Here is a 15,738-nt window from a genome sequence, read left to right as displayed (position 1 = left end):
TTGTGCCTGTCCTGCACTGTCATGTCTAGTGGTTCCCTTGCACTTCACATCATCCTGAGTGTCCTGAGAGGTCCACAGAGTGCCATGGGCTGCAGGGTCACACTTTCCACTCATCCGTGGGGTGGAGCTGCAGGAACCATAGATCTCCCAGACCCACAGCTCTACAAGGTGTCTTGGGAAGGATGGAGGGTGGCAGGTTTGTTTTATGGACAGACCTTGATGTTGTCCCAGCAGTGGGACTTTTACCTGCTCTGCCTTTACCCTGGTGCCCAGGGATCCCAAACCCACAGCTTCCCACACCAACTTCAGCCTGTGTGCGGAGCAGCATTGACCTTCTCCACAGGGATTTCCCATGAGGGACAACATCCCCCTGCCTCTTCCTGGTGCATGTTTTGTACATGCTCTGGGATGAAAACTGGGTCCCATCCTGGTGCGGGCAGGAACCTACGGTAGCCTAGGGACCCAAGCGCATTCCGTGGATCGCAGGGCATGAATCCCTCCGTGCCAGGCGGTGCAGCTCTGCAGACTTGCGGGGAGAGTCGAGGCATCGGCTGCGGGTGCAGGGACGGCCGCTGCACTCACTGAATTTGTCCCCGTGAGCCCGAACGGAGCGAGAGTCCCGGCACAAGGGGCTTTTCTCTGCACCAACGGAGCGGCGGCCGGAGTGCCGGGCTCTGGGGGTCCCGCACCCGAGGAGGTTGATGCCAGTCCAGCCCTGCGCCACCGTTTGTGGCATCCCCGGGGCCGCGGGACCTCTCGGCTGCTTCCGACGGGGCTCCCCGCTAGCCAGCGGGACGAGTCACCGCGTAACGGGAAACAGCGGCAAAGCGCTGCCGGGACCCGGTAGCCGTGATGGAGGGAGCCCCAGCAGGGTCGGTCCCGGCCCCGGCCGCAGCCCTGGAGGGTTAGCGGGAGGCTGGGACAGCCCTTCCTATCTGGCAGCCGTGGACACTGGGACAGAGGAGCCGAGTGCCGGTGGCAGCCAGGTGTTCATATGGCCCTACAGCCCCGGGCAGGCTTGTGGTTGGGATGGCGACGAAAGGTGCTCAGCGCAGCCTCTCCCCGGCCCGGTCTTTAGCTCCGCGGGGGAGGACCGAGAGAGCCCCCGGGGTTCTCTCAGAAGGCGGGGGTCCCAAGCACCCCGTACCTTCAGCTCGACACGGAGAAAGGAGGACTCCCTGTCATCTGCGCTCGCCGGAGCGGGCGGGTCCCGGTACCGAGCCGCGGCGGAGAGGGTTGGAGAGCCATGGTGCTCCCAGCGCACGCCCGCGGACGCCGAGGGGCTGCTTTCTACGCGGAGAGAAGGAAATAAACCACCAACGAGCTTTTATTTTTATCATAATCATTATTATCATCGCCATCATCGTTTCTCTGCACATAAATAAATAAATAAATATCTCCCGCGGGGAGGGAGTGGGACGGAACGGTACAACCACAGTTGTGCGCTCGGCAGCAACGAAATCAAAGCAAAACAATTTTGTAACGGAAAAAAAAATAGGGAAAAAAAAAAAAAGGGAGGGAAGATAGTAACCCAAACAGCCTTCAACCCTCCCCGTCCGTCCGCCCGCTTTTGGGCACCGCCGAGTTACTGGAGGGAGCCCGGGACAGCATCCCTCCAGGCGGGCGCAGCGCCCGTGCCTCGCAGCATCCGCGCACTCCGCGCCCGTCTGGGAGCGCGGGGAGGTCTGCGAGGAGCTTCCCGGGCCCGGGGATGCGCCTGCGGGGAGACAAGTGAGAGAGCACTATAGGGGGACGCCTGGGGTCCTAGGGAGAGTTTATTTACACCAGGGTGCCGGGACACCCGTCCCCGTGGGCCGGGGGTCTAGAAAGGCGAGAAAGTCCTTCGTAAATTACACAAATTATACAAAACAGTATAAAATCCTTCGGCTGCATGTCAGCACCGGGGCAGGCAGGACTCCCTCCCCTGCTTTCGCCACAGTTCCTGCGGAGCCGGGGTGGGTGTGCGGGTGGTTAGGGGGTGACTGCGAGACCTCTGTCATCCTTCCCCGAGGAGGACGGAGACATGCGCAAGTCCTCGTCGTCCTCCGAGCACTTAGTGGTGGAAAGGGACGAGCATTTGCAGCTGTGGCCGCCCCCCCCGCCCCGGTGGGAGCTACTTTTGCCTTCTTTCTTGTGCTTGACCCGTCGGTTCTGGAACCAGATCTTCACCTGCTTCTCGGAGAGGTTCAGGTAGGTGGCGATCTCGATTCGCCGCAGTCGGGAGAGGTACATGTTGGAGGCGAACTCCCTCTCCAGCTCCAGGAGCTGCGTGCTGGTGAATGCGGTGCGCATCCGCTTGCTACTGGGCAGCTGGCTGGACGTGCTGTCTGGGAATGGAGAGGAGCGCACCGTCAGGACCGCCCGGACCCTCCGCCGCCCGCCCCGCACCGCCGGGCACTCGCCGCTCCCCGCTGAGCCCTCCTTGCCGCCCACCCTGCGGGGCCGCAGCCCCCTCCTCGTCCCCGGGGGGCCTGAGACCCAGCAAAAGACTGCCAGGCTGCAGTCCGAGCCCACAAGGGCTCCGCGGCCGCCTCTCCTTCCCCGTCCGCGCAGCCTGGCTCGGAGGCTCGGCGGGCAGCAGGGGCCTTCCCCAGCGCAGAGCCCGGGGCACCGACAGAGAGAGGTGCCGGCACTCCCCGTCCGGGCAGGCATCCCCCTCCCCAGGTGTCTCCGGCGGGGTCCCCCGGGATCCCCATCGCCTCCCCGCAGTGCCCACCGCTGCCATGCAGGCATGCACCCCCGCTCGCCGCCCCTGCCCGCCTTACCCACGGAGATGCAGTGGAACTGCCGCGGGTCGGGCAGCGGGTAGGCGCCCTGGTAGAGCGCCGGTGCGTGCCCGACGCTGACGGCGGAGACGGAGTGCTGCTGGCGGGCCAGGGGCGAGTGGCAGTACTGGGAGCCGAAGGGAGGGAAGGAAGCCTTGATGAGGGGGATAGCGGGCGGCGGCGGGTGCAGCTGGGAGGCGGTGACACAGAGCGGGCAGACGCAGAGCAGCCCGGCCTTGCGAGCGTGGCAGGCTCCGGCCGGCAGCCCGGGCAGCGGGTGCGAGGGGTGCACGGCGTAGGGGAAGAGCGGCGGCGGAGGACTGCCCTCCCCCTTCTTCTCGCCCGCCTCCCGCAGCACCAGCGAGTCCACCAGGAAGGAGCGCGGCATTGCCCCGCGCAGCCCCGCGCAGCGCCCCGCGCAGCGCCCGCCCGGCGCCGCTGGCCAGCCCGAGTGGTGCTGAACGGCGCCCGCCGCCCGCTTTAAATAGCGCCCGCGCCATGTGATGGCGGCGCCGGGCGCTCAATGGGCTTTCTGTGGCTCTTCTCTTGGCATTCACGCCGCACGCTCCCTCATTATTTCCCTTGTTAACTAAATGAACTGCATAATGTACTCTATTCTTGTCGACCCCACCCACGCCGTAGCAGGCGGCCTCTCCCCTCCTCTCCCTTTGGCGGGGTTATTTTCTCATTCTCTCGCGATTTAATATTCTTTTCTTTCTCTTTATCGCTCTCCTTCGCTTTCAGCCCAGCTTTCAGCCCGCTCCCACTTGTTTATTTTGCCGGCTGCAGCCGCGGTCTCCGCCGGCGCAGCTTTCCTGCCAGCCCCCGGTGCCTTTCCCACCTGTGGCACCAGGTCTGCCCCTCGGTGCCGACGGCCTCTCTCTCTCCCCTCGCCTCCGGGATGTCCCGTCCCCACTGCCTCGCCCGCCGCCTTCCCCAGCCCCGCGTCTTTGTTCCCAGCCTGGGTCCGGGACCCGCCACTTATCACTGTGGCCGCCGTCGGGCGAAGCCCCCGGCCGCAGAGATGTGCCAGCCGGTGCTCCACCGGCAAGGACATCTGCCGGGCCTCTGCGTGGGCGTGGGCGCCCGGGCATAGCTCACGGGTGCGGAGAGCCACACGCATCCCGGCTGCGCTGGTGCGGGTACAGAAAACCCAATCCGCACATAGCGCTCCGTGCCGGCGGCACCCGCGGAGGCAGAAGAGGCGCTCGGCACATTCCGCGTGTCTTTACCCCTGGCCCCCGTGCCCGGTCCCAGCGGTAACACCTGCCATCGCTCCGTGGCACCGTGGCACCCACGTGCGGCCGCCCCGACCCCGGCCACCAGCAAACCGCGCCAGCCCGACCCCGCATCGCCGCGCACAAGCGCGCCGCGGAGTCCCCGGGGCTGCGGGGGCCACAGGCAAACGGCTTGTTTTTTCCCGAACGATGAGATTTAACTTGAGCGCCGCGGCGGTGTCTGGGTGTCGCAGCACAGGGACCTGCTGAGTTCACAGCCGTCCCCAAACGGAGCGCGCGTCCCTCGGAGCTCAGGCGCACCGGCGCTGCCCCGTGCAGCCGCTCCCGAGCCGCGCTCCTCGGAGCTCGTTGGTTTAGTAGGTGAATAAGGAATGCTAACAAATAAGAAAAAGAAATAATTCGTGGGGATACGTGTTCTACCCCGGTTTTCCCGTTTAATATACGGGCAATAAAAAGACAAACGCACCCTCCGACCCCTGTCAAAACGTGGGGAGATTGGTCCCTACAGTAACCTCCCCGCCTCGAAACCAAACGGAGTTTTTGAAAGGAGGGGAAAAAAGGGGGAAAGGAAGAAAAAGACTTGAAAGTGGTGTACTCCGTGTCTCAGGGCTGTGCAGAGGTTGTTTTGCCCGTAGTTACAATTCTTATTGAGATCCACGGGTGTTTTGCCGTGAGAGACTATTGATGCCCGAGCCTAAAAGTGTACTGATGTGCACAAATGAACGGCGAAAAATTACAGAGCGAAGAAAAACGAATGTTAATAAAAACTCAGTCCTGCGATGATATAGAAAGGATTCCTAAGTGTCCTTTCCCATAAAGTGTTAATAGGGTTTGGATTTTTCTTTTCGATTTTTGAGGAAAAGGTATTTTAAAACATTTTCCGCCGGAGCCGGGTCCCGGGAAGGGGCATTTTTCCCCGCTGAGAAGTGGCTCGCCACCGGGGGTGGAGGATTCAGCCTTATTCCGAGGGATTCCCGCTGCCCAGGGGCTGAACCCCGGGGCTCCGAGCCGCAGGAAGGCAAAGGGTTAACAGCTTCTGAATGCACACCAAGCCCAAAGCTACTGGGAAAGAATATCCAAAAAAATAACCAGTTTTTTTTTCCAGCCGCTGGACCTTATTGAATGTCATTGAAGAAAGTTTTGAATGCCAGATAAAGAGAGGCGAATTAAAGTGTGTGACAGCAGAGGATAAGCAAACACAAAGAGAACTCTGTCACACTTTGGGCAAAATCCGTGGGCTTTTTACCAAGCCTCTTCGCTATGATTGAATTAAGTAATAGGAAAACATTTTCTTTCAGTTTAGAGCCATTAGACAAAAACTTCAAAGCGAATAACACTTTTTAATGTGCAGCTCAACAATGGAATCTGTTTTGTGCTGAAATGTTTAAATGGTTTGTTGTGCAACTGTGGGCTGAAATAACCTAGACTGAAGCAAAATAGCATCCTTCAGGCCGTTTTATGAGGGCTTGAAACTAGCACAGACCTTTAATCCCAGCACTTTAAACTAGCTCCCCTCCCCGTCTTTTTGCGCCCCCCTCTTTTTGGGGGTTTTGTTGTTTTTTTGGTTTTTTTTAATAGAGGAAATTCTCCTCGTATATTTGCTCTCTCGGAACGATCGCCGCTGAACGAAAAGGGCTCCGAGAGAGGGGGAAAGAGACCCGCCGGCGGGGTCCGCGCTGCAGGCGGCTCGGGGGCCGCGGGGGAGCCCCTCCCGGAGCTGCCGCTGCTCCTGGGGCGGGGGGCCCCGGCCCCGGGGGGGTCCTGCCGGGACAGGGTCCCCGGCGGCAGCGGGAAGAGCCGGCGCTTGGGCTCCGCACGGAGAGAATGGCCGGGGGTAGCTGCTACCCCCGCACCACACCCCCGGGAAGGGCATGGGGACAGGGAAGCGTCAGGGTGAGCATCAGCTGGGGGATCCTTAGAGAGGGGAACGTCAGGGATCGCTGAGGGGGATGCAGGAGAGAGAGGGCAACAGCGCTGGCACTGACTGAGCCGTGCCTGTCCCCCTGGGGATGGGTGACCTGCGACACGGCTGCCGCCGAGGGGACAAGGTGTCACACTGCCGCTGCCTGGGGGCGGCTGTGCCCGTCGGTGAAAGGAGCTCCCTCTTCGTTTTGAGGGACCAGCCATCATCGCCTTTTGTGATGAGGCCCTGACCGTCCGCGGTGCTCGCCGCTTCTCTCCCAGGGTAGGAGGTGCCACGCACCATCAATCCCTAGGTACGACGTGGAGAGGTGCGTTAGTTTGGGAGCTGTGGGGACGGAAGGATGAAATCCCGCTGGAATGGGAAGGAATTGCTATTTCCAAGGAGACCACGTCCTTGGTAGCTGAGCAGGGCTGACGATTTGTGAGTGACTGTAATATTCTCCAGCCTGTCCCGAGTAATCATTTTCCAATGTAATTATTTTCCAATTTTCCAATATTTAGCAAAATGTAAATCAAAGCCAATACTGAGCCACAAGGCACACGCCATGGGAAGGATTGTCCAAGGAATGTGCTTATACACTGGACAAACACACCCAGGAGCAAACCTGTGAGGTACCTGTGAATCTCTTCAATTAACCTGATCACTGAATGATTGTGAGTTTGAGTAACCTGGTTTTGGTTTGCTTGGTTTATGTCTGCTGCCAGTGATCCAAAATAACAGGGATTCCAGAAACATAAGCTATGTTTGTGTTTCATTTCAGTTTTTCCAAAATAAAGGCAAAACCACAGGGGGTTTTGTCATGTGAGTTTTTCTTTATCTCTTGTCTGTTCAATCAACTCCTCTCAAATTTATAATTGTATAATTTATGTAGCCTGTCAGCAATGGTTTTAAAGGGGGCTTAAAAAAAGGAGAGTCTATTTACAAGGACAAATATTGCTAGCATGAAGGAGAATGAGTTTAAACTGGAAGTGGAGAGATTTAGAATATTTGTTAGGAAGAAATTCAGAAGGTAGTGAGTGAGACATTGGAACAGGTTGTCCAGAAAAGTTGTGGATGTCCTGTCCCTGGAAGTGCTCTAGGCCAGGCTGTAATGGGACCCTGAGAACCTGCGTCTCATTCCATGTTTCTGTGACCCAGCCCTGCCACATTTCCATGTGTTTCATCCAGTTTCATCTGTTTTCCATCACAATTAATCAAGATGATAGTTTATCTTGCCAGTAAAACCTGTGCCACAGGACCAAATCAAAGCTGCTTGTTTCTGTAACATTTATTTTCTCTTTCCACAGCAGATACCTAGGGTAGAGATTTGCCATTTAGATCTTCTTCAGTCCCATTGGTTCCTAACAGGATTGGTTTATAAGGAAATCTTGTACTCATCTCCTAAGAAGACAATTTGTTGATTTGACCTTTCACTGAGGAGGCCATTCCAAAGATGTAGCTGGACATAAATAATAACAAAGTAACAAGAAAAGTGTGAATATGCAAAACCAAACGATTTAAAATAACCTTTTGCTTTTATAGTGAGACCACAGTTTAAATCGCTGGTGACCTTGTAGGACAAAAGTACTCAAAGGATGGGGAAGTGCCTGAGAGTAATGAAGACAAGGAATTGCAAAAGAGGAGTTGGATATTAGTTTTGCAGATGCTGTTAAAATACAAAATTGTTAGAAATACCATCCTTCAACCTCAGAATCCACCCTATTTCCCAACCCTTTTTTATTGCCATCTCGTCCTTTCTCCAAACTTCTCACCTTTATGTATTTCAAGTCCTCTACAAACTGAAAGCTTTAGAGGTTGTCAGACTGCTCTTTGAGAACATCCAAGGGGAAATTCCGTCATCTTGTACGGTAAGAAGCTGTATCACATCTGTTGTTTACATGAAGCATTTGAACAGTTTCCTGTAGCTGATACACTTCTTTTAAATCACATTAACGTGGATGGCATCATCAAAAAGCAGGTTTTTTCTATAATTTAAAAGAGAATATCAGAGAGCTGAGGATACAGAGCCAATAAAGCCACTGAAGAACAAGCTCCCAGGTGGAGTTCCCCAACACATAGAAGGCATTTCCTGGATGCTTTTGCAATGCTGCTGCACAGCCATGTGCAGAAATGCATCACTGGTGCTGCCAAAGGAGGAGTATGGAAAATGGGACAGGGTGTGCTGCTCTGGATCAGGTGCTGGGAGGTTGAACCTGGTGAGTGCAAGGGTTGTGAGCAAAGAGGGAGGTTTGCTTACCTGCTCCAGGGTTTTCTGTGTGCTAGTGACATGGTGACAGAGCCTGAAAGTTGCAGAACTGTGTAGCCTGGTTCCTTCTCTGATGCTGACCAATACATGCTCCTCAAGTGTTTATCATGCATGAACATGAAATGATTATCCTAAATGTTTGCTCAGCTTGTGTAAAGCAGACCTCACCAAGGTATGTTAATTCCTTTAACTTGCCAGTCCTCACAGTAGGCTGAGAAAATGAGCACACTACACTGACAAAGTAATTTTCTTATTTTCATTACATTTTTGAGGACTTTAACACCCCTTTTGAACACAGTAGAGTATCCAGAACATATTAGGTTACTTGTGTTTGTGTCTGCATATCTGGACATGAATCGAATTATATATGTTTATATTTATATTTATTTATATTATATATGTTTATGTTTATATTTACATATATTTATATACAGACATATCAAGTGTGTATGGTGGATGTTGATAGCCCTACAACCATACTGTGGCAATTATATGAGAAATAATTTCCTGGAAACAGAGCCATTTGTTGACCTCCTAATATTTGCATGCTAATCTTCTAGTTTACAGCAGATTGTTTCTTAGAGACACAAAACTACTGGTTAACACTGGTTAACAAAAATAGCATCAGGGATATCTAAGCCAGTACATGACAAACATTTTGATGGCACTGCCTTTTTTTTGTATTTCTTGTAAAGCCTGTGATTTTCTTCCTTCTGCTTGTTTGTTTTGGTAAGCATAGTGACCTAACACTTAACAAAGTTTGGGTTTGTAGTTGTTACAGGCTGTCCTGGATTAGTAACAGACCTGGGAAGTTTCCTGATCAAAATGTGAATGTCACAAATCTGACTTCAGGCCCTTTTGCTGTTAGATCTTCATCTTCATATTTGGAGAGGGATGTCAAAGACTCTCCTGTCCTATGTGCCCGTGTACCTGGTGTGTAGAATCCCAGCTGAGCTACTGCTGGGGATGTGCATGAGCAAACAGGCTCAAGGTTTCTGTTGAAAGAGCTCAATTTTTATCTTTAGTCCCTCCCACCATGGGCTAAGGTGGTTCCTTCCATTGTGGTCCAGCAATACTGTCCACCACATCATCCCAAGCAGAGCAGTCTTATATTTTGGGAAAATAGCCCAAAGCTGCATGCTTTGATATAAAAAAGATGATCCCAAAGTATGGGCCTTACGCCAGTGAAGTTCAATAGGAAGGCAGCATACTCCAAAATACCAGTTGGATTTCTTGGACTTCTGGAATCCCTCAGGCTTGTCAGACCCTAGAACTTCAACTCTTGAAGTTTGTGAGAAATACTTAATCATGAAAGGATAAATTCATGTCTGTATAAATGCTGATCCCCAGCCATTGAAATTATTCTTTCTCCACTATGAGAAACAAAAGAATCTTAGCCAAATTTTATTCTTCGTGTAGTTGTGCTGTGGCTACATAAACTCTCCTCAGCGTGTTACCTGCCACTGCACCTATTACAGAAATACAGGGAATGCATTGTTTTAAGAAGAGGGAATCCACAGAAGAGCTGGTCATTGTTGGCTCCCTTTGTACTCAGCGGGAAGAAACAGGTACCTGCACAGAGGGATTCATTTGACTTATTGCAGAAACCCTCAGAGTTAAAAAAATACAAATATCCCATCAGAAATCTTACCTGGTGCTATAAAGGGTCCCTAAATGCCTAAATTACCTGGTGCTATAATGCCCCAAATGCATGTGTAAGGGGAGGGTTATGGGTGCTGTGTCTCTGTCCTGCTCTGCCTCAGCTGTTGCCTTCTCTCATGGATGCAGGCTGTGACTCTTTGGAGCACTGAACTCTCCAGAAGCCACGGAGCAGCACAGCGTGAGCTGTGTGGAGCCCCTCTACTCCCACTTTTGAATCACTGAATCTGACAATGAATCATTGTTTTTCTGACACCTCTTGCAGCTTGTATAGACGAGGTCAGAGCCTTTTAACTCTACTTCTGTCCCAGAGTATGGAAACTAATTAGAACCCTGTGTGGGTTTGGTGTTCCTGTCCCAGGAGACCAGATTGATCCATTAGATTTTAGGCAGGCATTCCCCTTTACTCTGTATCTTCTAACTTTTCCCTCCAGTTTTTCAGCTCCGCTCCTTTCTTGGATGCTGTCCTTATTTTTCCTTCTCTTCTTCAGAGTGTCTGTAATTTTTTCCATCACCATCTTCCCTTGTTGTCTCTCTTTCCTTCTCTTCAGCCAGATCAGTCTCTCAGTAAATGGAACACACCATCTAATAGCTTTTCATCCAGAAGTGTGCGAGAAAAGTTTTGAGTATGAGGTCTTCCAATTATCTCCTCCAAAAGATAAAACTAGAAGAGTTGATAGAGTCTTCTCCAAATTTTTCACATTGCCCAGATGCAGGGCTAGGAAAAAAACCCAAAAAACCAAAAAAACCTAGACCAACAAAACCCCAAACAGATGAGGAAACTCTGCTGTCTTGGTCACAGGCACATTAAAAAAGCAGTAGGTTAAGCTTGCCAGAAAGAACAGGCTGTGGGAAAAGGAACGTGGCAATCAGGAAAGAGAAGGAGATAAATTCAGAAATTTCAGTAGATATCAGGAGACTAATTGTTTTCAGAGGTAAAAAAATATTTAGATCCAATCTTCAGCACCAACTGGAAAAGCTCAGCAATTGCACAAATTGTCCATTCTTCTCAAGAGATTTTAATCAAACTTCCTCTTGTTCTCTTTTGAGAGATAAGATGTTCTGCACCAATAAAAAACAGACTGAAGTGTGCCTGCCATGATTTTCTCACTTGTCCTATGGACACTCTCTGTCTTTTAATTCATCAAATCCCTTCCAGTAGTATAACCAACCTCACATCAGGGAAACTCCTTCACCCTTCAGAAAGGAAGGTTCTTTTTTATCACTGGTGGTTTCAAAACTACATCTTCCTTTCTGGAGCTGAGGCAGAGAAGGAAGGCTCCTACTTCTGTGTTGCTGCCTGCATCAGCAAGGCTTCTCTGCTTCTTCATAGAGCAATATGATTTAGATCAATGATAAAAATCTCCCTTTTGAGGGAAGAGACCTTCAGCGGGAATTACTGCAGTGGTGTCATGGGATAGGCAAAAAGAGCACGAGAGTACATGTGGGTTGTGCCTGTCTGTTCAGGACCTGTCTGTGGCTGACATGCCCCTTTGAGACATGTGTTTGCAACCTAAGTTAGATGCCAAAAGTACTTTGCAGGCATGACAAAAAATCCCATGTAAAACCTGCCCAGAACTAAGCTGAACATCCAGTGAAGGGTTCTACTACAGAGTCAAAATCACGACAAGTGTTTTCCACTCTCTGAAAACCAAAGAAATCACAATGATGCCAGTAAAACCTCTAAAAAATTATTATCCAAACCACAAATACACACACATAAATGCAATCTCGAGTCTGAAAATCACCACTGTGGCCTCCATGAAGCCTTCCAGCATGCAGAATTTGATTCAGCTGTTTGTTAGGACAGGTTATTTGTCAGGAATCAAAACAACACTGTAATGCACTTCTGAGACCAGCTCATCCTGCAGACCCTGGGTCACTCCAGTGTGACTCATCACAGGTCCTGTCACATCTCTGTCAGAGCTTGGAAATGCTGTGTGAGGGTTAAAGAACACTTTCTTGTATGTTTGGCTCATATTTCACCTGGTTGTATCAACCTGGGCTTGTTCAACCCAGGCAGTGTGGACAAAGCAGTACAAGTCCAACATTCCTTGTACATGTCCAGCATTCCTTGTACATGTCCCTTTGGTGGCCCCTTCAGTTATGCTTGGAAGTGAGAAATGGGGGAAATCATCTCTGCTGCAGCTCCCATGAGATGGGGGGAAGGCAGCCAAGATGTGGAAGTGCACAAGGGGAAGAGCTCTACCTCCTCCAGCTCCAACAAATATTATTTTTACTGTTTAAAATTTTATGGTAAACATGAGGGAATAATCAAGAATTAAATAAAAATATATAAAATGTTATGATAAAAATGAGGGAATAATCAAGAAAAATTTTCCCTTGGTTGTGGAAAAATGAGAGTCCCCAGCAGACTCTCACAGAATAGCTCAGGAGAGAGAGGAACATAATTTATTAGAATTAAAAACTAACAAAGGACAACAACCAAAGAAACCAGCCCTTTCATTTAACATCTTCTTAAAATGTTGCCATTTATGATGCATATCCCATTTGCTTTTTATTTCTTGGATCAACATATCCGTACCTGCTCTGTCACTCTTCCCCTCTGTTGTTTCACATCCTCTCCTGGGCAGCAGGGCATGGTGGATGGCTCCTGACCTTTAGCCACCTCTCAGCATCCTAACAGGACCAGTGCTGAGAGACTGTGGGCCCTTACAAGTGAAAAACTACTACATCTGTGCTTCCTTGCCTCAAATTAAACTTTACTTCTTAAGTATTATTATATCTTCAGGTTCCTGGTCAGATATGTTTTGAAGTCAGTGGAAGAACTGCCATTGCCTCCAATGAATACCTATCACCTTGCAATACTTTCCAGGGGTTTGTTGTTGTTCCCTCTTCTAGGAACTTGCTTTGTGCTGTTCTTCACACCAGCTGAATAAAAACATTCAGCAGTCTCTGATCCTCCTTCCACTTCATGGTGCATCTTGACAAACCTCTATTTCCCATTCTGACACCAGGGAGCACAGTCCAGCCACCCTCTCCACATCCCACAAGTGCCAACAGCAGCAGCAGAAGTTACTGAGCTGTGCTCAAACTTCAGGGGGGCCTTCAAGACTAGATACATTCTGTGTGATTAAATCCAAGGTAGGAGCTAATGTCAGGTAATACATCTTGCTTATTTTTGTGTTTGTATTAGTGTTTTTATAGGGAGCACTATTTCAATTATCTTGGAACAACCCCCTGGTCATCTCCTCAGGCTTGGTTGACTGAATAGTTTAAGTACATATGAGTAGGGAGCCTTCTGGAAAAGAACAAAAAGGGAAGCTTTGCCCAAGAGGGACGTGAAGTGAGTACAACCTGTTAAATGTGGCCATGAGGACCTGAACCAGCTACTGGGTTCTCAAGAAACAGCAAAGCAGAGGCACAGTGGATGCATTGGCTCCAAATCATGTTCAGAGGATGGCCTCTTATCTGAAAATTAACATAGAAGAAGGTGTTGCAGAGACTTCAGGCTACACACCTGCCCCTGCTATGCTGCAATGCTGCTGGGGTGGGTGCAGCCCCAGAAGACAAATGTCACTCATCCATGGGGACAAGCACATTCTTTCCATAGCCACACCTTCCAAATTCACCATGCTGAGCTTGTGGCTGTTTCTAAATTACTGAGTGGATGGAAAGCTGAGCTGCAATGGAAAAGCAACACATCTAAAACCTAAATACTGTTTATTCTAATCTTAATAACTGTCTGTGCTTTGACCACTTTGCTGTAAAGATGACAAGGATCTGGGTCTCTAAACCCATCTTTCTCTGCTAGGACATCACTGACAGCCGTGGATGAGACTTGCACAATGCTCATTTCAGTTCTGGAACAGAGGAAGCCACAATAGGTGTATGGCCTGTCCCCATCTACTTGCACAGTTGTGTTTATCTCCTAGTAGCTCACTTTTATGAAGATTCATGTCCAAAAAAATAATGTAAAGCAGAGTACACCTAGCTCATTGCTACATGCTTTGGCTTCTCTGGGAGGATAAATGCCCTGCACAATGCAGCATTTCTGCCAGCACAGGAGGCTGAGACCCAAAGAGAGAATAATAAGGTGCCTGAGTCATGTTTGTTAACTCCTCATGCATTAGAGAACTGTGTCCCCAGAAGCAGGAAAGCCCTAAAGAACAAAGGTGTTAGAGCCCAGAAACCAGCACAGTCTCATTTTCACCTTATGCAGTACAATACTGCCACATTACTACATAGACCTGGTGATGAAAACAGTGATATTTTTAACCTTTGGTAGCCCTAGGAGTAGGACAAGGCTCTGAATTTACAGGTTTTACATTGGCTGATATTTTACAGACTTTTTTCTTAGTATCATTAGAATAGAATAAACTTGTGGCAGATAAGGACATAAGTGCAATACAAATTATTAATATAATTAATAAAAGGATATTTGTCTTTCTATGGCAGAAGATGAAAACCAGACACAAACATATTCTTGAACTTCTTTTCTGCGTATGTCTCAAAGGTCCCTTTGTCCACTTTCTAGATTGCTCACAGAAATGCCTTTCTCAAGCAGTGACTATTCATGGTTTCACAATGGACATGGAGGTCACTATTGGAATCAAAAAATTAAAACCTCCAAATTTTTCTTTTGCCATTAACTTCTAATATGGGACAAAAAAAGGCTTTATTTCCTTCAATAATAGATAAGGGTCAAAGGCTACACATTAAAATCCCCTCCATTAGGCACAGTCAATTGAATTTTGAAGTTGGGTTTTTTATTCTGGAGTCTTGGTTGGGAGCTAAATATAAGAAGAAGTCACATTTCCTGGAAAAAAAAAAAAGCCTGAGGACAAAGGGACCTGCTGATGAGTGTTCACACAACTGCAGGCTGTGGCAGCACTGGAGCCCAGGTTCTGACTCTCGGCTCTGAGGAGGCAGTGATGGATGATGGCCCAGTGTGAAGGCTGAGCAATGATAAATGAGGCAGCCACGCTGAGCACACTCAGGGTAGCAGGGTAGTTTTACAACACATCATAAAACAACACTGGCTGCTGCTTTGATGGACAAAACTCATGGAGACTGGAGAGGAAATATCAGCTGTCTGTGACAAGCTGGGAAGGTCTGGCTGGCAACCGAATGCAAACAAGAGCACCTTTGATGGTGTTTCTCCTGGGAGAGCCAGAGCAGCCATTCTGCAGGAAAAGACAGTTCATTTTCTCTGTGGATTGCCATCCTTAGAGGGGCTGTAGGTCAAGATTGCTGAGCAACACAGGAGGCAAAACCTCTGAGTTATTTTGAGCCTTGGTCTCAGATACATAGGTATGGTGGGACATTTGGGACCTTGCTCCTGGATTTTGGAAAGAGACAGATGCCAAAACTTGGTGGTGAAATTTCAGAGGTTAACTGAGTGAGTTCATGATTTCATCAGTCCTTTGAGTGGACTTTCCTCACTGAAGATAGATGCCCTCAGGCCTGGGAGAGAAGAGAATGGCCAGCTTATGCACCTACACTTGTAGGGGACCTGTCTCTGTGACCTGCAGCTCTGCAAGAGCTCCAGCCAGCCTCATTTCTCTGGGACCCCATCCCAAAACTCTGCCACATGTCAGAGTCACACCCTGCCCCTGAGCAGTGACTGAACCACCCTGCAGTTTCATTACCCCAAGGCTGAAACTGTCCTGCACGTGCCTCACTATCCACAGGTGAACACCTGCTGTTGAGAGCACACATGACCCAGCCATGTCTGTGGACTCACTCTGATGCATTTGGGGAGGAGAAGCAGCTGGAGAATGGTCTGGGCTAGGGTCAGGCAGGAGGGGATGGCTGGGAGAAGTGCACTGAGCCAGCAGTGTAGCCTGGGCAGGACTGGACATGTGATGGAGATGTGAGAACTGTGGCCTGGAACAGGAGATAGCAAGAGGCACCTCAAGAGTCTGGGTCAGGGAATGGGACTGT

At 50.1% G+C, this 15,738-nt stretch overlaps 1 protein-coding gene across 1 annotated transcript; it reads right to left on the bottom strand.

The window, feature by feature from the left end:
* Nucleotides 1-1,691: 1,691 nt before the first annotated feature.
* On the bottom strand, nt 1,692-3,153 carry GSX1 (GS homeobox 1). The gene is made up of 2 exons (XM_066570981.1): nt 2,766-3,153; nt 1,692-2,327 (listed from the first exon to the last, which is right to left on the bottom strand). The coding sequence occupies exons 1-2, from the start codon at nt 3,151-3,153 to the stop codon at nt 1,972-1,974; spliced, it is 744 nt and encodes a 247-aa protein (XP_066427078.1). The 3' UTR covers nt 1,692-1,971.
* Nucleotides 3,154-15,738: the final 12,585 nt, after the last annotated feature.

Source organism: Molothrus aeneus, chromosome 2 (assembly GCF_037042795.1).
Source record: "Molothrus aeneus isolate 106 chromosome 2, BPBGC_Maene_1.0, whole genome shotgun sequence".
Taxonomy (NCBI): Eukaryota; Metazoa; Chordata; class Aves; order Passeriformes; family Icteridae; genus Molothrus; species Molothrus aeneus.
The sequence above is the reverse complement of the archived record's forward strand: the minus strand, read 5'-3'. Positions and strand labels throughout refer to the sequence as shown.

Excerpts from the sequence above, each read along its gene's own strand:
- GSX1 (XM_066570981.1), bottom strand. The coding sequence starts at position 3,153 with ATGCCGCGCTCCTTCCTGGTGGACTCGCTGGTGCTGCGGGAGGCGGGC. Across the intron at positions 2,328-2,765 it reads GTTCCACTGCATCTCCGTGG|ACAGCACGTCCAGCCAGCTG; the intron begins GTAAGGCGGGCA and ends CTCCATTCCCAG.